Consider the following 21885-nt stretch of genomic DNA (forward strand, 5'->3'; position numbering starts at 1 on the left):
TGGGAGTGATAACGCCCTTCTTCCAGTCGTTGGGAACCACACCGTTATTTAGGGACGAATTTAATAGCTCACCGAGAGGTGTGTATAGGGAATGAGCACACTGCTTGAGGATAAATGGTGTTATCTGATCGGCACCGGGAGATTTTCTGTGATTTAGTTCAAGTAACGTTCGGAGTACACATTTTGGAGTCCCAATTACTTCATGTAGGGAGTTGGGCGGTGAGGGAGACATAAACGACATCCGGTTCGTATATTCCTTCTGACAGTAAACAGTGGAATAGAACTCGGCCAGTTCTTCAGCTGCAGCTGACGCAGTGGCCGTCAGTCCATTAGGGGTTTGCAGAGGTGAAATACCCTGTTTCACAGACTCCTTATTATTACTGATCCAATAGAGAAGCTTCGAATTTTTTTCCATTTTCTCTAAAAGCATTAGCTGGTAATCCTTTTTGTCGTTCACGACCAGCGTGTTGACTTTATTTCCTAGTAACCGATATTTTCCCCATGTTGTTGTTGTTCGGTGACGTCGGTATTCAGCCCAGGCTGCATTTTGCTCCAGAATCCATTTTCGGGTTCTGCTTCGTAACTTAAAATCGAATCCCATCTGAGTATTCTTTGGTCCGTTTTTGGTCAGTAGCTTTGGAGGTGGAAAAAGAAACATGAGTATGCTGGCCGAAAGTTCTCAGGATTCTATTTACCGCGGTGTTCTACAGTCTAACTGTGGTATCTTTTGAATTCGAGATAAAAAGGTACTGTTTTGGTCTAGATTTCATTGTGTAGGCATGAACGTGCAACTCTCTAAAACTGTTCCAGTCGTTACCTGGACATACCATCTGCAACATCGTCCAAAATTGTTCTGTCCTGACAAGCTAGGAAAATAATCCTTAAGGAACTATCCAATATTCGGTTTCTTCACGAATTTTAGGTGGTGGCCTTATCGGACGGTGACAATGTTCATACCAAAATTCTCCATTTGGTCGTCAGCTAAATTGGTTGCTATGAGGAAGCAGACTACTGGTCGAAAAAAGGATATTAGAACAATTGCAGCAGGCTGATCGATGTACACTACGGCCGAGTTTCGAGTTCACAATCTGAGGCCATACAGCTTCGAATTGTGATTAGCTGTCTTTCAATTGTGTTCGAAGTTTGTTGGTTTTGTGTAATAAACAACCCCGTGGGCAGCGATTGGCAAAAAAATATATTAGTAATGGCACATGACATCGTGATCAAAGAAAAGCACCACTTCGTACCACACACTAGTCCTACTCCCGAACCTGGAGAAAGTTCTTGTTCATCTGACCGGTTTGTATATACCGGATAATAAATGGACGATCAACCAGATTGCGTGGCGAACCTCACTTCCCAACACTTTCGGCTATGCCCAACAATCTAGCTTACCAAGCGCTGAATGGTTGATGTGGGTGATAAACGTGGGAGACCGAATGCACTGAAGGCAAGCCCATCTTTGAGTGTCGTAGTGCTGTACGACTAGTTTATTAAACGATTTCGTGTTATTTCAACACTTCAAGTTATGATGCATTAATTTCTGTTTCACATTCTGTGACATTCAGCTTCAAGTTATGCCCAACTGTAAGCTTTCAAAAAGTATGATGCGCTACCCCCGAAATGAAGGGAGCACTTCGCCGCACTGCTGCAGAGCAGTTCCACAAATTCTGTAATAAATCCCACCTTACATTAGATCAGAACGGAGTTACGATAGAGCTACATACTACTTGCATGCCTGATCAGTAGTACACACCGTTACACCCGTACCCCATCCTTGAGAGCGCGTACAACCTTCGTCCCCATGAACATCCACGTGTAACAGTATTACCCTTCAGTTCTTTGAAATAGTGGAGTGTTTTTCGCACTGTAATCGTATCCGCACAGTGGTTACAATGCGAAAGGGCTTCCGTTTTCATAGATAGAGCTACTACTACTTGCATGCCTGATCAGTAGTACACACCGTTACACCCGTACCCCATCTTTGAGAGCGCGTACAACCTTCGTCCCCATGAACATCCACGTGTAACAGTATTACCCTTCAGTTCTTTGAAATAGTGGAGTGTTTTTCGCACTGTAATCGTATCCGCACAGTGGTTACAATGCGAAAGGGCTTCCGTTTTCATAGGATAGTTCAAACATTGTGAGGAGCAAAATGGCTGGGCAACAGTTCGACCAGTCCTCACTTAGAATATAGCGCCACTCATTCTTCAATCACAGAAACCACATCATGTGTTGACTGGCGTCTAGAGTGGCGACTTCTCAGCTGGAATTATCAACCATTATAATTCTTCCTCTGAGCCACTTGTGGATTGAGGGTAGTTTGAGGACATTTGGGTATCATCACCTGAGATTTCATCGTCAATGAAGCCGATCAATGCTGAAAAGCTGAGGGTTACTGTACAGCTGTTACATCTGTAAGGGAATCGTCAGTAGTGCGCATCTCACTCAATGGTCAACGATGTTCCCATGTAAGAATTAACCTTCGTAAGAGAAAATCAAAGGAGTGCAAGTTTGAGGTTTGGAGGCTAAGCGCTTCCCGTTATGTCAGTAAAGTGACCCTGTGGGAGAGAGGATATCTCACAGGTATTTAGCACCGAGCGATTGCCAACGGAGGACGGCCACGAGACTTCTTTCGAGGACAGCTCATCAGGGAAGAGTGTGGGCGTATATTCACACCACCTACAATAGCGTAGAAATCAGAACGTTCAGACCCATCAGACTTAACAAATATTCATGCGTTTACACACAACAAAATTACAGCAAGCCTCAAGACTGACCTCTCCGAGGACAGTCCGCATCCCCGGGGAGTCCACAGAATTGTCGCCAATTAGCTGAGAATCAATGCACAATCACGCAACAATCATTTCACATTGGAAATCAAGTACTCTTGCTCACGTAAGGCTCTCTCCGTAAGTCTCTAACAAATAATTCGGAATTCAGCTTGCACCGAATGTGCTGTACGGCAGTGTGTGTGGTTTATGGTACGGCTTTTACACCCAGGAATAATGAGTCGCTGCTGCAGACCGGTTACTAGTTTTTTCCGTTCGCTCATCCGCAAGAAGAACGTGAGGTTGTCCTAGCTTCTCTGAAAATGTCAGCAGCATCCACTGCTGCCAAAATTTGCGAAGTACCAGACATTCCCAGCCACTTTTAAACATTAACATGTGTAAACAGCGAACTAATAGAGAGGGAGAGAGACATGCAGTCTGATTGTACCTTATGGTAGTGCGACGCCATCACCTTGCTTCTGAGCCTTCCACACATTAATGTTGAGCGTCTCACCAACACAAGAACGTTCTGCAGCCTCCAACTTGCCCATATTCCTTTTTCATTTGGTAACTTCGATTCTGGTCACATTTCCATTGTAGCATAACAGGGTCGAGAAATGCAAACAAGTGTTTTGATACTAATGCACCATGAAGGGTCGAAAGCTGCACATTATCAACCAACCCACGAAACTAGACTTTGAAGAGAGCGCGAAAAGAACTCACAATAACAGATTTTAATCCACCTAAGGGGGGGCATGTTTCGTACGGTATTGTTTCTCTTAATCCTGCATAACGTAGAAGACGAACTGTAAAAGGCCTTTGAACATATGGTCCAGCTTTCGGTCGAAGAATGACACTAACTCCACAGAGCGCAATTTGCTGCGTTTCGTTCGGGTGGAGAGCGTGAGACGAGCGACCCCCAACATTTCCACTGGGATTTCAGACGGTTGTTTGTATTACAAAAGTGAGGGCTTATTTTCTTCATAAACCTCGTACACAAGACCATAAACCAAAGAAGTCACAGAACATTGTGACTCCATGTCCAATAGCTAGGTACGCTCGCTCACATGGGATCCGGGCAGTGATTATGCACGGAAAGCCAGTAGGGAAAATAGCCGAATTAACTAGTTAGCTGTAAAACCAAAGGGAGATATAAATCCAGATGAAGCTCGCGAAACGAGGTGGTCATTGCGCACCACTGACCGTGGGTGCAATTCATAAACAGATGGTTGATTCCATCTGCCAACCACCCCGGCATTCTCGCGTCCAAACCAGAATGGATTAAATTGCACCTGGCGACCAGATCGATCTCAATTCATTCGCCGAAGAGATATGGTAACGGGTGCGGGGTGCTGGGGGAAACTGGGATGTGTACGAAACTGTGCAACCACCTGGTATCTATCGAGCTGAGAAAAAGTGTCAGAAAGCTGTCCCCCACAGTCGGCAGAAGAAAGCGAAATTGGGCATATGGCAGACCAGAGAATGTCACCATGCTAAAATGGTAAGAGCGATCGGGTGATTTACCGATGGAAAGAGGAGCAAGACAATCCAATTCTGAATGCAGTACATTTGGGCCGTTTGGCTATAAATACAGTGTAGGTTCGTGTTATTGATTACATTCTATGGAAAATGTGCCCAACTCGTGCTCACATAGGCGAGTTCCAGATGACTCAGTGGTTAATGCGCGAACTTAGTGACCGGAAAATTCGTGGTTCTAACCGAACCCCGGCATGTCGACTGCTGCTGTCCAGGCTTGGATGATCTGGCAGCATATCATCCCTCGTGTGGCACGCCAGCTGGGTACTGAAGGGTTGTCACGGCTGAACGAACAGACAAAGCCAGTTAGATAGTAAGTTGACCGGTTAGTTAGTTAGTCAGTTATTAGAGTACGGCAGCTGCCTTGTCCTAGTGTGACGGTGGATACTACTAATGAAGCATGCTAGAAGTGGATGGTTTTCTCGCAAATCCGCTTCGCGTCTATTGGAAAGTGGAATCGCTTTGTAGCATTCGTTTACGTTTGAGCGATAGTCAATGAGTATCCAGGAAAGATCAGGAAGACGCGTTCAAGAAGACGGATACATAGTCAGTTGGTATTTGATGCACATGAGAATTTTGCTCCCCTGTCCAAAAGTCTGTAACTGTGCACATGAGAATTTGGCTTCCCTGTTCAAAAGTCTGTAACTGTTCAGTTGGTATTTTTCAATAAATAACTCAATAGCGCAGGCCTTCTTTCTTTCGTTAGTAGTCGGAACCAAACGAGTCACTTGTAAGTCCAAAAACTGACTGAGACCTGACGACCAGGTGTGTGTGTACGCTTCTTCACTCAGCGACACTTGAGAGTAAACTGAGATACATGGTCGGCTGTGAACCATGGAACGCTTCACCGCATATTGCTAATCACCCGACACTTCAACTGCCTCGAAAAAAGTGCTGCAATGTGTACACGGAGATGTGTTCAGAAGTATTCACATTCTTCGGCTAAAACCACAGTTAAAACAGCATGAAAATACAGTATTATGGACGTCAAGATGTACAAGTGATGAGGGTTAATTCTGAAGTTATGAAAGTTCGTAGTGGGGAAATCAACGTCGCTTCTTTTGATTTGTAGGCTCGGTTGTATTGGTTGAATGACGCTTCAGAGCGGATAACCGGGTAGCACTCGGCTTTACTGACTGAAAATACAAATGGGAACGTTCACGAAATGTGGAGTGTGCTGATAAAGCTTCGAGTCGACTGGATGAAAACCGAATTCGAATGAAAACTGTATTATCAACGCCGTGAGTTGACATGCATATCCGTCAAACTTGGGAAAACCTGCATTGCTTAGTTCAACCTGTTAAGGGTAGAAATGTCGTTCTGGACTGGTGTAAGAGGCAACTTCTTCCGGAGGTAGTTGGTACTCATCTAGGGTAACGGTGAGTTACAGTGCTCAAGCTATGAGATAAAGCTTTCAACAGGTAACCGTCTTCTGCTATTATTTGGTTTTCACCCTCGTCCTGCTCGGAGAACGCAAGAAGCGCACCATATGGCATAGAGTTAGAATGTGCTAGCTAAACAACCTCCATGTGTTTACTGCAACCTCGATTATATCTTCGCGATCAGCACCCGACTATCATGCATTAAGCATACTTTGCTTGTGGAGTTGGCTTTTGTATTCGTACGCTACATCTGGATTTGGATCTTAAAATGGCCAGTGCCGCGTGTTCACGAGGTGGGGCTGTGTGGAAAAAAAGGATGACCGGTTAACTTCAGGCAATCTGGTTACAGACCTAAGTCAACTAAATGCATACCACAGCTTGGCCGTGGACTAATCTCAGCGGTTCCCTCAACTTTTCAAACACGTACACTCCGCTTAAAACGGGGTCAACTTTTCAACACGTACACTCCGCTTAAAACGGGGGCGCAACAGCACACAATATTTTTCAACCGATTCCTCGGGTCCACTCACACCAACACTCTTCCTGGAAAAAGCGCTGTCAAATTTCTCCCAATTGCATGCATCACGCATACAAAGCCGTAGTGAAAAATAATTCCTTATTGATGCGTTTCACGCTTGACACAGTAGCGCATCCCGTCGCTTCAAAGATGGATAGGAACGGCGAATTTGTCCGATTGACGGTAGTCCTTCCGGGCAAACCAGTGAAAAGTGAAAAAAATCCCTACATGATGCAAGTGACCGTCGACAGTCATACACCGGTAGAGAATAATGATGCCCAGAGACGCTGTTTGAAAATTAAGAACAAAAATCAATAGCATAAACGAGAAACTCAGCTAGGATCCAGTTCAGTCTCCCGTTAACAGCAGCCTAATCTGCAGATGAGTCTACTTCACCAATTGTATAGAGTTCAGTGCTCAAGTGGACCCTAAGGTTGATGGAAACTCGGTGATGGTACCTAAGTGATGAGACCCGAGAAGGCTGAAATCGGTCGTGGGCGCGGCAACCTTATGAGTAGTGTGCCCCGTCAAGAAAAAAACTGTGGTTGAGGCCAAAAACAGTGCAGTATCAGACATGTGGTTGGGACGAACAAAGACACTATACAAGATCTGTCCCTAGCCTACATTGGCAGCTATTGGACACCGCGATAAAAATGAAACCAAATCACATCTGACAAGGATTTGACTGCTACCGATATTTTCCTACAAGGAAAGGTACCGTGGGTGAGACATGAGTAATCAGTTGAAGTCAAATTCCGTGCTGCATATGCACAAACCCATGGTGCAGGAAAAAACCTTACTCGTGAGGTTCACGCCAGGTAAAGAAAGCGATTTATCAAAAAAAACGCAGGTAAGGGACCAGCGAAAAGGTGCAATAAAACATTTCCAGAAAAAGGGAGTGTCTCATCTGCTACTCTAAACGGAGAAGTGACATTCATATTGGCACGATACGGTCCAGCAGCGAACGTGCATACTGGCTCATGCGGTGAACACATTCACCAACTGATGCTTATCCCAAACGCTGTATATAAAGTCCGCGGGAGGCCAGGAGAGACAAAAGTTCACCGGGTTGCTTTGACACAAATGCAAAGGACCCCAGTGGAGAGGTTGAAAAAGAAAATAAAAATTTCTGCAACCTGTGCACACCGCATACGCACACACCGATACACATACAATGCGACAAAGAAAGAGATTATCAATCTTGTCGAATACGGATGGAACTGAGGGGAGAGAGTGAGTGAGCGTCAATCAAACTCCTTTGTCGAATGTCGTGGGGTGTGGAGGAAAGATTCGGTGTCAATCAAAAGTAGCAGATTTGATTCAGTTTGAATCCAGTTTCCTTCTCTCAATGTCTACTAGGTAGGATCCAGCTCCTGCATTTTCGCCTAGTACGGTTGTTTGTCGAGGTGCGCGGAATGGGACAACACCCAACACAATCTGTGTGATTGTCGTTGTGGGCTCAACGGAACCAAACGTGACGGGATTAAATCAGATACACATGGACTGAACAAAATTCATGACAGCATCATCGTTTCGGGTGGGACAGGAAAGTTAGACTTGCCGTTAAATGCAAGACTGTCACCAGTGACAGAGATGTTGGATTAACTTGCGATTATGTGGTCCAAAAGGTGTGTGAAGAGAGATATAGTGCAACGCATACGTTTACAGTAGAGGGAGACGACAAAAGCATTTCCCAGATTCATTGAAAGATATAACAAACATGGGGTGACATGGGATCTTCTAGGGTCCGATAAAACCACCCGCGGAAAGTGACCATTTGAGTACAGTGAAGGGTTCATATCGCTTGACTGCGTTTGATAGAATGGAAGGAGAAGACCTTGCAAAAAGTGGTCATGATGAGCTTAAAAATGTTATTGGAAATTTTCCTCGTTTTCTTTCATCAGTGTGTTCTCTTATTGAGTACAACTTGAACTAAGGGCTGAGGACCCACCAATGAACCTAAACAGTAACTGAAAAAACCGGCGGCGTTCGTAGAACTCTGGAAAAGAAATGCGTTGAAACGCCAAAACTGTAGTTTTGAACATTCGCCAAAGATACTTAACGTCAGTAGTTAAGAGAAGAGGGTTGAAGAATACATCCTCAACCGGCCTTCATAGATGATCCAATTCGTAGGATTTGTGTTCTGTAATGAATCTGTGTTAATCACATGCTGCGATTATGTATCAGGTAAGAAGGCTCCGATGATGTTCAAGTACGAGAATTCGCTGCGAATGGATAAAGTTGACGGAAGAAGGCAATATAGGTATGTTCTAGGGGGTCTTCTCTTGGAAGAAACCGGACACAAGATCGCGATTGATGTGAAACAATATCGTGGACTCCTCAGAAGAAATTGCCTTAGGGATCTCTCACGGGAGGGAGAATACCGGCAGTTGTATGTTGCGTGGTTTTTTTTCTCAGTCTGCGCACTTTAACCTACCACCATCATCACCATTAACATCGCCATCTTTTTTATCAGTTGGCCGAGCACAAGAGCGAGACGTTTGTTTGCCTTTTCGTCTTGATAAGTTTCACCTCTCAAGGTGGTTCCAAAAAATATGGGAAAACTGGGGCTAAATGAATACTTATCGATCAACAGGACGACTGAAAAAGGGAACAAGTTTAGGACGTACTCGGCCCCATTTTGGCGTAATTGTTTCGTTCTGGGTCGATGACGAAGGTAGTTGGTTCTGCGACCCACCGCTATCTGGTAAGATCAAGTCGACGACAGACATTGGCGGACAATCTGTCGATGACTGGTTCGAATTGTCAGCCTCTGTCGCCGCCACCGGAGCGATACTGTTTTCGTTAGCCGGTCCTATATTTTCGTCTTGTACCTCTACGTCACTGTCGGAGCTAGGACTCAGTAAAGCTGAGCGTTCCAGTTGGGCAGCCACCGTGGCTGTGTTGATACGGAAGTCTCGCGAGACTGCGAGTTTGACATTTCGCATCAAGTTGACCTGTAAGACCACAAAGAGACCGTCTGAAATGATGACCCATAGTGTGAAACACAGACGCCTAGTATGATTTCAGTCCATTCCAAGAACCCCTATATTCTGTGTAGATGGCAATGATTCTCATGAGTCAATGAGACTCACGAGCTTTGTGGCTCTGGTTCACCCTCACGCGGAATTTAGTCGTAATGAAGTAATGCAGGTAAGCGGAAGAGTTGGACAAACAAACTAAGCTCACCTTTGATAGTTTTGACAGCTGCATCAAAAACCTTTCGTACTGTTCAATGGAAAATACAAGCTGAGGTATTACACGGGAATCTTTGATTGACCGCGACATCTGAAAAAGAGAGCATAACATTATCATACCGCCCTCACCAAATCCTACAGAAAGTATGTTGACAGGAGGCACTTGGTTGTGAATCTTACCACGGTTTGTGGGATACCGGTGGGTTGCAAAGTTTTCTTCAATGACGCGCCACTCTTTTGTCCATTTTTTTCCGTCTTCTTCAGGGGTTGTTTGTCTTGAATTCCCTTCAATTTCTCACTTTCGGCATGCTGCAAGTCAAAAGATCGACAACGCACCGGAGAAAAAAATAAATAGCGTCAGTTAATATTAAAATCTGTGACTACTGTAATCAAATGAGTAGCACCAGTTGGAAGAGAGATAAGCCCACCGAAGCCGTCTGACCAACCGTGAAGAACATTAGCCTCTCCTAACAAAAACATTCGAACTATTTCTTAATTCAGTGTATTATGGAAATAAAAGTGGCGACACAAAACGAAACCATAAACAGAAAAAGTCATGGGGCTTTTTTGTTCTAGCTACTGTGCGATTATACGAGAGGTTTAGAGCATAAGCGAACGTCGATTGAACTCATTGTTAGCAATTGAAGAAAAATATCTAAGAATAGAACATCGCTTAAGTGTATCCTCGAGCAAGACAGACTGATGATGGATGTGTTTCTCTATTTCCAACAAACGTAGATTCTACTGCATGGACTATCTCCCTTTAGACCTTTGAGCCTTTATTACAAACTTCTCCCATATCATATCATCGTTCGTAACCGCAGGCGACATTCGGTAGTGACTAACAACGTACACATCCGAAAGCCTTCGATTACCCCATCATATTTCGCTGAGACACAATTCCGATAATTTGGAATAGAGGAAAACAGTTACTATAAAAGTTTATTGGTGGAATCATTCTAGTGTCGTGGCATAGGTCAAACAAAAGGTGCCTGTCAGCGACAACAAGGTGTCCTTGAGGGGAGATTCAGAAATCCAGTCGGTAGAGTAACAAAGCTCCCTCTTATTAGGGCAGCGGTATTCATAGGAATTTCCTAGCATATGTCTGAGCTCTATCGGGTTCTGGTGGAATTACTCGTGTGGAATTACTCCTGTTTTTGCAGACTTTCGAACGGGCTACTCCAACACTCCTGTTTTTGCAGACTTTCGAACGGGCTACCTGTTGCCTAGCGAGACGGAAACCTGGATGTTATAATTCATCAAGTATAGGCACCGTGAAGCAGCCACTAGTCTGGAGGGACAGGGTAGAAGTAAGTACAAAATCACATTTCAAACGGTTTCCTAAATCCTTTTTCTGCGCGACATCAATTGCACGGCCACGTGATGAACAAACTCCTCGGCTCCCAGACCATTTGAGATAGGTGGCATCGAGTGACCATGACTAGTGAGAACTATGCACGAATGACCATGGTAGATATAAATTTTGCACACACTGGGGGAAGCTAAGTAATTGGATCGCGACCGCATACGCTGTTAATAGATGTCACATTTTGACGAGCCTGGTTCTCTTTGTTGCTTCCAACTTTGTCAACTTACAACTTCGGTCCATAGCTGAGTACCTGCCATTACCTAATACAACCCCATCACTCCCCGACTTCCTGGTCTTATCTAAGTCAACCATGCGTAGCAGCGGTTGAACACGCACAGTTTGCAACGCATAAACATTAGAAAAATATGACCGATTGCGCCTTTCATAAGAAGGTATATGACCATTGTACGTCGACATGAGTTGCCCAAGGATAGTAGTGTCTAACAGAAGCAGCAAGGATCGCAACTACGACCCATCGTCTCATTCAACCAAACTGGACTAGTGTGGACAAAGAACTTTAACTTGAGAATACAACTCATGCAGGTGTTCCAGAGTTGGGAAACCATTAAAATCCATTAAAAAACACAAAAGAGCTATGTGTATGGCAAACAGGGATTATTACTACTGATAACTAACGGGTTATACGCCTTATTTTACCAAAAGAAGGGCACCGATCCACGATTGGATGGCCATTGCTTGGGTGCTTAATAGAAGAAAGTAAAAATAGTAGGGGAAAGTCTTCAGAAATAAGAAACGGTTCTTTCAACGGGAGTGTTTTTTAAATGAAGGACCTTATAAGGGGTGGCTGTATTGTTTTTCTGAGCAGAGATACATTATTACTATCGCAAAACAAGCATGAGGAGTTGAAAATGAGAACTGCAATCTGTGTATAGAGTTTCCGGACATGAAACAGAATGGCTTTGACTTGGAGTCTGGTCCGAACGGTGGAAACCACAAACCGGACAGTTGGCACTGGTAAAATGGCAACCACAGGATTTCGTTTCGGTTTGCTGTGTGGTCAGCTCGTGCCCTGATAGCTAAACTACATAGAAACAGCGCACTCATGTACAGACGAATACTTAAGCAATATAACACTTTGTGGCATTCAGAAAAGTACAATATCGGAGACACTAGTTATCAGAAACGGCGGGGCTCATCTACAAAGGCATTTCAGCATTGCCCCACAGCGAATCCGTTTTACCTACGGATCTAAGTGCGTGTGTCATCAGACAGCTTTAACACAGTTGGTAACCCCATGTGGTTCGCCCTAGAAGTAAGTAAAATGCTAATTGTGTGATGTGTTCTCTTGACTACATTTACAGGCCACAGAATTCCTCGGCAAATTTTGAGTACGACAAGGCGGGAGCAAGCGAGATCTGATAAAAAGACTTCAACGAACGAAAAGGAGAACAAGAAACAACTTGCCTGGATGTATGATATAAACGAGTATGCATTCGGGGATACTTCTTTGCCATACACTCGAACCAAACGTTCGAAAAGTACCGGAAACCGGCCACATCGTCGTCTCACGATTTTCAGGTACTTTCATGAAAGAAATAGCAAATGAAATGGAAACCGATATAGATTGGAGAATAATAGTTTCTCATCTCTGTTAGTTCTTTATGTTCGGGGTATCATCTTACTGTATGCCTTCCACCACCAAAGTTGACGTGTTATTCCAATGGATCGAATCCACAGAACATGAAATTGATGAAACAAGCAATATAAATCGAAAACAATATAAGATTATGAAAACCGTAGAAAACGTGAAAATCACGGGCAAATCGCTCCAGCCATCGAATATTAACTTTTGGGAATTCGGATAATCAAAGGCTACTGAAATTGGTATACGTTGACAAGCTTGGCATACGTATCAGGAAGAATTAACTACTGAACAAACGATAGTAGTGCAATGGAGAAGTCATTTAAAATGCCTCGCTTTTCCGACCTGGAGGGAAGGTCAACCATGTACTTTGATGTTAACAGCATGGTGGACATAGTCCCATTGTGGCCTTACCAATGATAAACGAAATATTCATAACATGGGTTGAAGTGATGCATGGCACACGATTTATATTAAGCCTTGATATGGCAATTCGCATGAGAAGTAGGAACCAGATATACATCTGTGCTGAGTGGAAGGGACCAAGATGTGGCCAGGGTATGACCTAGTAACTAATTATAGAAACATTAAGCAGTGAACTGAGTTGGGTCGACATCTACCGCTTCCCTGGAAGGGAACCTCAAGACTCAATGGTTAATGACACTGGTGGAAATGGTCCAATCGCACAGTCAGTGGCGCTCGTACATCAAAGTTATCACCTTTAGTGCATAGCCACCCAGTTCTTGAGCTAACTGAACATGTCACTGCCTCCTATGCTTAGCTTGGGAAGGCCGGATGCCCACACTCTCCCACTTTCTGATGGGTGAAACTGTGGCAGCTGGAACACGGTTTGTAGCTAATAAATTGATTGATTGACTAGGTGAACATTTACACACTCAGTATCGTGGTAAGAAAATCTCCCTCACTCGAACGACCATCTGTTTAACAACTGCCTTTCCAATGAAACAGACGTCTGTTCCAGGCTCCCGTTCGTAAGTTTTACTCTTAAGAGCATCTACCGGATGCGACTGCTCTCCGTTCCAGGATGGAAAGGGGATTTGTTTACCAATGAGATTCTTGTTGTCGGAGTAGAAAAAAGGTCGGTCAACAATGACAGCATAATCCTATGTTGCCGTTGATCATCACATGCTGCTAAGCGGTAAACTCAGGTGAACGACCAAAATGAAGAGAGAAATACTCGAATAGTAAAATGTATTGGTGCTAGTAAGACCATATACCGTCTCTAAGGGCTGCGGGTGATTCATGGTTGGGTAAATGAGTGGTGATAATTGGAAGACGTTTCGTTGCAACATAACGGCGGATCAGCCCATCTCTCGCCTTATGACGGTGCTAGGCCCGTGCCAGACCCAGTAGCCCCTTCAAGGAGGTGTCCCTCGAGAAGTGAAGATTTTTGAACTCAAATCTAAAAGTCTCCTTGGCTATATTCTTGAATAGTCTGTCTTAGATGATGTGCCTGTATATGTGTATCGAGTTAAAGTTGCAACTGTTAGTTTTGCATTTGTGGCCATGCAGGGTACATTTGACCATCCCCTTAGCACGCGATACGGCCCTTGAGATGGAAACAGGTTAGGCAAGCAGTGAGTTATTATAACATTCTCGGTGCCGTGTCGTAATATTCAATTACACCGGGAACTTCGACTCCAAGTGGAATATATTCTCATTCCAAGTACGCTGTCGCGTTCCAACAAATCACATTATGGACTCAAAAAGTATGGAGCACAGAATGAGCAGAGGATGAGGATCATCAACAGAGCCCAACGAAGGGAAGTGTGCTGGTTGTGAAAAAACACCTGACATCAATCGCAAACATGAGGCCATGCTGTGAAAGTGGCTCATATCCCGTGGCATCCGGTAGGGACTATTAAAAATATCGTTATCTTACTATTACCTGTTCCTCTCTAATATCATGAGATTTGTTTTGTCCGGTGTTCCAACGATAACCGAATCACACGTGTCCGTCTGGTTCGAGGTTTGCTCCGACAGGTATGTCCTATAATTGCGTTATCCAGCTGCACCAAATAAATTGTTTATTCCCAACGCTATACGTAACATTCGAGCTCAATTGGATGAATAAATGGACTTGTTCTAATCCGCATTGGATAAAGTACATCGTGAGTATAGTAGCATAATTTATTGTCCAGAAGCTGGAATCCAGATCGTAACCTTGTCAAAAACGAAGCTGATAGTCCCTGTTAAAGGGTGTGCACTCGTGACTCACATATTTAACGAACTGTGTTAGGAAGTTGAATATCCGAGCACTGACTTCCAGTAGATTGTCTGCATGGGCGCTTGGAGCCGGAACCGCTGTTTTCAGCAATTCGGACAAGGTTTCGCCCACGGTAGAAAGCCTTGTACACAAAGCTTCCTCACGAGAATTCCCCTCAGCTCTTAGTTCGTCCATTTTTGAGTCTGTTTCGGGGGAGGAAGAAATGTTAACATCAATAGGATAAACATTGCGCTGTTCGTTGGTCAGTGGTCAAAAAATCGTTTGGCAGTGACAGTCCGTGAATGTGGGTATTTTCTACATATGGTATAAAAGATGTACTGTTCAAAATGTTGCCGTGAAGCACGCCGAATTGGTGGGTAAATGTCCAACCCTCCAACAAAAGCTCACTTGTCACACGTTATCAGTAGCGAAGATGTTCCGCCCACGCTGTCCTTAGCGCACACGAGCCATACATAATCTAAACTCAACGGTAGAACTTAGTACAACGAGTGATTTCCGGCAAGACAGACCGTACTCGAATTGTACTGTTCGCGTAGAACAAGCCTGTAATTGTGCAAGCGTCAGATACATGCCACCATCCACAACGCATCAGACCAGTTTTGATCAGCTTCGTTTTCAGATAAGTGTTTTTCAATACGTTTACTTCTACCATACAATCTCGGACTGTCTCATTGTGATAGTTTGGCGATTGATTCATAGAATCTGGTTCGTACGCCACCGAAGAAATACTGTCATCCACTGTCTCCCCAAATGTTCTAATCAAGCTAACCTGTCTGATTCGATGCCTGTATTAACCAAACATTTGTGCCTGTTCACCCAACTGAAATTCATCCCGGTAACGTGTCGCCCTGGAATAAGTTTGTCTTATTTCTTAAATGCAAAGAGTAATCTGTTAAAAGGCTACTGTTCTTCTCATTGTTGCCCTCCAAATATGCACCAAACAAGCACCGCCGATAAGACAAACGAAAAAATTCACAACGGAAAGCTTGCCTTTCACTCTGTCATCAACCTTTTCGTTTAGAAGCTCGCCGAATCTATTGCTCAGAATTAGTTTCTCTTCATTTGCAATCCTCTCGGAAGTCGTAATTATTCTTCGGTTATTCACCCCAAGCCATCCCAATACTCCCAACGCATTTTACTTGAAGTAGCCGCTCGAAGAATTCATCAAACAGACGTCATCACTCCAATGTGCGCTCCAGTTTGGATTATTTGTATCTAAAGGTTTCACTGTTCTCAATTACTCATATGTTCATCCTTTATGGATGCGTTCATTCCCTTCCCAAGGAAATTGACCCACCTACTCCATTGACTATTGTTCTCTCCTTTAGTTCCTACTTTACCGAAAACAACCGAATCTGTCGTGACCGAGTAACTGCTGCGAAGTTCCCAATAGCTTGAGACTATTCACTCATACTTAATTTTTAACTCGTTTGGAAAGCCTGGAAGTGTTCTGTTGGACATGTCCAAGGTTTTTTTTTCTAGTGAATTTAGAGACGGGCCTCATCCAGAAACCATTCAAGCTTTGCTATCACGCAACCCGAAGGAAGCAGAACGGCTAAGATACTAACAGGTGTGCCCAAGCCTAGACAGGATCAGCTGGGGTCGGGTTTGAGTCACAAACGTTCCAGGCAGTAAATTCGTGCCCTAACCACTGAGCTACTGCAGTTGATCCACAATAGTGCATGCAATCTTCAATTCTTCAAACGGCTATATACGTGTACCTCAAGAATCTGTACATTTTTGGGTCTGCTCTTAGCTTTCGTCAATGACTTACCAGGCAGTAATTCGTGCCCTAACCACTGAGCTACTGCAGTTGATCCACAATAGTGCATGCAATCTTCAATTCTTCAAACGGCTATATACGTGTACCTCAAGAATCTGTACATTTTTGGGTCTGCTCTTAGCTTTCGTCAATGACTTACTTTCCTATACGTCCGCTCTGATTCATGCAACCGCACTCACGCATCAGACTCACTGCTCACTTTGTCGGCCTTCGAAAACGGGCATTTGTCCCCACTGTAATCTGGGATTTTTCGGGGCTTAAAACTGGTGTTTCCAGTCCTCGTCCCACAGTACCGCTCATTTTTGCGAAACCGCCCACCGCTTCCAAGTGGCTACCATCCCCCAGTCGGTTCAAACCCCACTCCTCTGCCACCTTTCTCGAGGCAGCGCCCTTCCACCTTCAAAAATCCACAATTCCCACCACAATTGCCTCCGAAAATCATCGTTTAACAAGCAACAAGCACACTAATTGTATTATAATAGCTTATCTATTACGTGCGGGCATCTAGTTTACAGTCCAGCCTTCTCTGTAATTTCACGTTTCCGGTACAATAAGAAACTCACTGTCTGCCACCATACGACCTCCCAAACTCGGCGCAAGATGCGCAAGAAGCCACTCGAATTCGCTGACCAGTTGACGGACAGTGGAATACAGAAGATTCAATAAGGGAAGGGCTGACACGCGCGTAACCATGGGAAATGTCACAGTGCCTTCGGAATCGTCTGGAAGATAACTGGTGTCCTGCTGGGAACAAAGGACGTAGGAACGCATACTGAAGGATGTCGCCACACTACTCGAAGTAGATAAGAGTAGTTCGAAACACAATCCGCATGTTTCCCACAAAGCTTGCCTAGACAAATTTCATCCCCTGAGTAGTCAAGTAACCAAAACCAATACACGCACAGAAGAATACTACAACCTCCCATATGATCGAAAGTCCTCCAGCATTCGGGTATGGAGGGAAGTCTCTACAACGTAAAAGCGACAGTTTCGTCTGAAGAGGTTGCTGCTAATATGGGTCTGTCGGGAATGGATGGTAGTTGTAACAACCGGGCCAGGGTTGGTCACATCTCAACGCAGACCTTAAACGACTATGGGGTCTTCTGCACTCGTACGTAAGTCGGAATCCTACAATACAGGATGGTAAGGCATGGGTAACCATGGACAAATTATCTTCAATAGGAAAGGCCAAATGATTTGAACAAAACAAGGTGGAAGTATGACGCAATTCCAGTATAAGTAAGTGACTCCGAGAACTAAACGCAATTGACGGCTGGGCGTCATACACCAGCCACGTGTGGAATACCGGGCTGAATGAAGGATGCTGTTAAACGCATTTGCTCAGAGGGATGCGAACCAGTCATATGGTTTATTTGAGCTGACTGAAGATATTTTCCGAGCAGCGAAACCACAGGCTGTCAGATCAAAAGATACTCCGCTAACATTATAAATGTGATCAAACTGTTGGGACCATTCCCACTCTTCTAAAACCAAGTTATTGGAAGGTATCCCAAAATGACCCTGTCTAGAGGCGCTAACTGAATACAATGGAGCCCTCCCTACCCAAACAGAACTCCATCTCTGAAGAGACAGTGTGGTCCAATCCCATGAAACTCGTTACTGGATTGATGGGAAATAGGCCGGAAAATCTCGGCAGTTCCAGCTCCACTACGCTAAGAACGAATAACCTGCTTTCAGAAACCAGGAAATATAGACACTGATTGGCATGGCTATTGATTTCCGCCCCGCTGCGGTGACGCAGAATTATCACAATAATAATGCATCACGGTTTGGCATGTGCTACACACTTGCAAAAGTGTAAAGTCTACTGCAAGACTGGGTGACATCGAACCCTAGCCTCATGCCTACGGATGAGCCGATTGAGGTAGTAGACAAGTTTGTCTACATGGGCAGCGGTACTCGTCCTGGTGATCGCGAGAAAGACGATATTTCCATCCGGATTGGAAAGGCCAGAGTAGCTTTCGTGGACCTGCTTCACCTATGGGGTAGGCGTCACATCAGCTTTTCCGTCAATGGTCGAGTTTACAATGCTGCGATGCGCTCCATATTACTATACGGATCAGAAACCTGGCCGCTACGCGCTGAGGACGTCAAAAGACTTTCAGAGTTTGACCATCGATGCCTTCAGAGCATTGAGCGAGTTGGGTGGGAACAAGAAAAGTAAATCATTCTACCCTCCAGTCTCATTCAAGAGTACCACGCAATACCATGCAATTATAATGCGTTCTACTGAATTCGATTTCAAGTAAATCCTGATGGACAGTACTCCGATATGGATTGACAAATCTACTTCCAATTTGGCTCCGTCTTCACAATCAAAACACTTTACCCCTAGATAGAATCCTATATTTAGTTCCCTTCGAATAAAACGTTCAAAATGCTTCAATGAAGATAGAACCACTTGAATTTCAAACGGACAACGGGTTTTTTTCTTAGAGGTCGACTCAGAAGCGCTCCAGGTGTCAATGGATCAATGGACAATGGACAGGAACAAACCATTCTGACAGGATCACAAGGGCAGTGCTTTATGAGAAATCTACGCGAAAATTAATCATACTTAGATTTCTTTCACATTGGGTAAAATATGAAAAACTACATTATTTTTCCTTTCTCCCAAAGAAATCTTCCGCGAGCACTTCTCTGTCGGAGAATGATACTTATATCGAAGGCTTGAAACAGAACCTTCATAGCACTTAGTTCACCATTGAGAAGAATGCCAGTAGTCCACTAATGTCATCCAACGAGATCAGGACACCAAACCAAACTATTCAGCTTAATAAAAAAACAATGGAAAACAGTGTTGGTTTCTTCAAAATCGACGAATGTGGATAAAGAATGGAGAGTATCGGGTCGAAATTGGCCGTAGACTTACCTGGGCAACAGAAGCATCCTTTAAAGTATGGTGGATATCTGCTGCAATGGTCGTCAGTAGATAGTCCAAATTAAGCTGTGAATCCGAGCCTTGCGATGCTTCATTACTGAAAGCCTCTACCAAATGTGCCAGCCACACTGTCTGGCTCACCAGCTGAACACGGGCAGCGGTGAGTAAACCTACCGCCTCAGAGCCAGGCTTAGATGATGACTGGGGCGCAGCAGACCGCATAAGCCGTATCAGCCAAGCAAGTACTCGGTCCAAGCCACCATACATGTTTCCTACAATGTTAGCGGTGCGAGAGGACTCGTCCGACCCTATCGTGGCTCGTGCTCGGCATAGTCGCACAAGTAAGGGGATAAGTACAACCAGGTCCCGTGTGTGAGCGACAGCTTGGGATGAAACTCTTTGTGTGCTTACGAATGAAGTCCCTGAGTTCGGATTCAGTAACTTTGTAATCCAACCCTGTAAATAAGGACCAAAGGGAATCATATTAACAATGAGTTTCAAAAATTGACTGTAAAGGTAGCGAATGCAACAATGTGATAGGCCTACTTTGATCAACTTTATAACAGCAGAAAGAGCTTGTGCGGGAGTGACATCGGTATTACGCCGCTCCAAGTTGTCGTCTTCGTTGTCTTCCTCGCCTTCACCGGCAAATTCGGACGCAGCGTGTTGTTCGAACTGCGGATAGCGATAACCTGGGTCACTTGTCGTAGAATAGATTCTCACGGCCAGCCGATGAAGACGTTTCGAACCCAGGTAGTCCATTGCAAGTGTGAAAGCCACATCAAGGACGCTTAAAGCAGCAGAGTACGTGGCAGTTGGTGAGCTGGAGCGTGCCTTAGCAGTATTCGCGGGGTCTGAATCTGACACACCAATACTTAAGGCGCTTGTGTTTGCAGTGGCTGTTGAAGCAGACGGAGTGGTGGAAGGATCTAAATCGACCAGTAGCTTATGATTGTAGTAGCGAATAACGTGTCTGAAAAAATGACAGGATTGGGACAGCTCTGTAGTGGCATGGTGCTAAATATGCTCGTTAACAAAATGAAGACAGCCTGTGTGAACTGACACATGAAGTGCTTGAACGGTTCTAGTATCTGAACGGAAGATCAGCATCCAAGGAAACTTTGTGACTTATATTTTTAGCGAAATCTAGCCCAAAAATGCGCACTGCTATTGTTGTGACAACTGTTGAGATTCCCGGGAAACTATCGGGAAGGACGGTGTGTGTGAATATAGGACGATACAACAGTTCTAAACTTTAATCTAAATCCTTTGAGTAAGCGATTTAAATCTCCTTTTCACAAGCCCCCAGAATGAGCTGACCATTAACAGTATTGACCGAAACCGCGCGGTTGTGCCATTCATTAAGGTACCGCAAGTATCGCCGAATAAATTTTGTAGAATTTGGTAGTCGAAATTTGCGAAAGTGGGATCTATAGGGAGAAGTTGCGACGCTCGATGAGAAAAACCAGCCACCTGACATGCTCATTCCACGATGCACGCGGAATGGATGCATGTTGAGCAGTCACAAACGGACGATCCCACAACCTGAAATTAAAGGATAAGAGCATTTTCCACCAATTATGCCGCTAACGGCCGTGTCCATCAGCCAGATGCTAAGCGACGTAAAAGTGGCTACACCACTACCACTACTGCAGACAACACTTGACTCCGTCCAGACTACTATTCGGTGCGTTATTGCTAATAAAGAAGAATACAATAATCGTTCTTAGCTTACTTAGCTGCCCTGCCACCCGAGGGAAGCAGGAGGGTTGATATACGGAGGCCAGCCGTCCCTAATAAACGAACATCATTTGGACGGATGTGTCACATGCAGGACACGGGCCAAACGAGGGCAGGCCCTGATTGGCCAGAATGCCAGCCAATCCGAGTCAAGCACCTTCGACTCGACGCTTCTCGCCCCCTCACGGAGATTCTGGCACGACCTTGTGGAACACTCTGTGACTACCCTATAAGTACAGTTGTACTAATATTCCTTTGTCTTCATAAAGGGTCGTGTAGAGCTACCGTGCCTTTTGATATACCGTAGTGAGGAGAGCAGGAAGCCAAGGGACCTATGCAGAGATGCACCACCGTTCAGCAAGGCACAACAGTTGAGAAACTGTAATGTTGTCCACGCTTAGACAGAGGAAGTCGAGGTGCCGCGCTCGGATTCGAACCATGGGCCTTGTGGTCAGTAAGTGCGAGTCTTGACCACTGAGCTACCTTCAGCTCGTGAGCTATTGTTAGGACGTGTGCAACGCTACTCTACTGCTGAGAATAAATGGGACCTTGATTGCCACAAATAGTCGGTAACAGAGAAAAAAGGAACAATTTGAGTGTTCCCGTTATTGGTTGGTTATTGGGTGATGAGGCGTTCCAATAAAAATCCATCTTGAGTAGTTCATGTGACCTCTGACAGTAAGCTCACCAGTCGGAACAATTAAGTGCCCTTTAGGTTTCCATTGGTTTACGGTTTAAAGTACGGATAACCACACAGATCATTTATGGTATGGACAGTGGTTTCGATGCTTGTACGGTTAACTCATGTGCAAGCACATACTCGCAGATCGGAAGTTG

At 44.6% G+C, this 21885-nt stretch overlaps 1 protein-coding gene across 1 annotated transcript in view; it reads right to left on the reverse strand.

The window, feature by feature from the left end:
- Positions 1–4834: 4834 nt before the first annotated feature.
- The window catches only part of T265_03306 (hypothetical protein), a gene marked incomplete at both ends in the record, with an annotated part of 33216 nt that continues 16165 nt past the window's right edge, over positions 4835–21885 (reverse strand). The window contains 7 exons of the mRNA XM_009167752.1: positions 4835–5164; positions 8837–9163; positions 9396–9494; positions 9584–9712; positions 14615–14805; positions 16970–17150; positions 19300–20281. Of these exons, the coding sequence (XP_009166016.1) occupies positions 4835–5164; positions 8837–9163; positions 9396–9494; positions 9584–9712; positions 14615–14805; positions 16970–17150; positions 19300–20281 (2239 nt within the window). The remainder of the gene's footprint in view (positions 5165–8836; positions 9164–9395; positions 9495–9583; positions 9713–14614; positions 14806–16969; positions 17151–19299; positions 20282–21885) is intronic.

The sequence above is a fragment of the Opisthorchis viverrini genome, assembly GCF_000715545.1.
Source record: "Opisthorchis viverrini unplaced genomic scaffold opera_v5_47, whole genome shotgun sequence".
NCBI lineage: Eukaryota > Metazoa > Platyhelminthes > Trematoda > Opisthorchiida > Opisthorchiidae > Opisthorchis > Opisthorchis viverrini.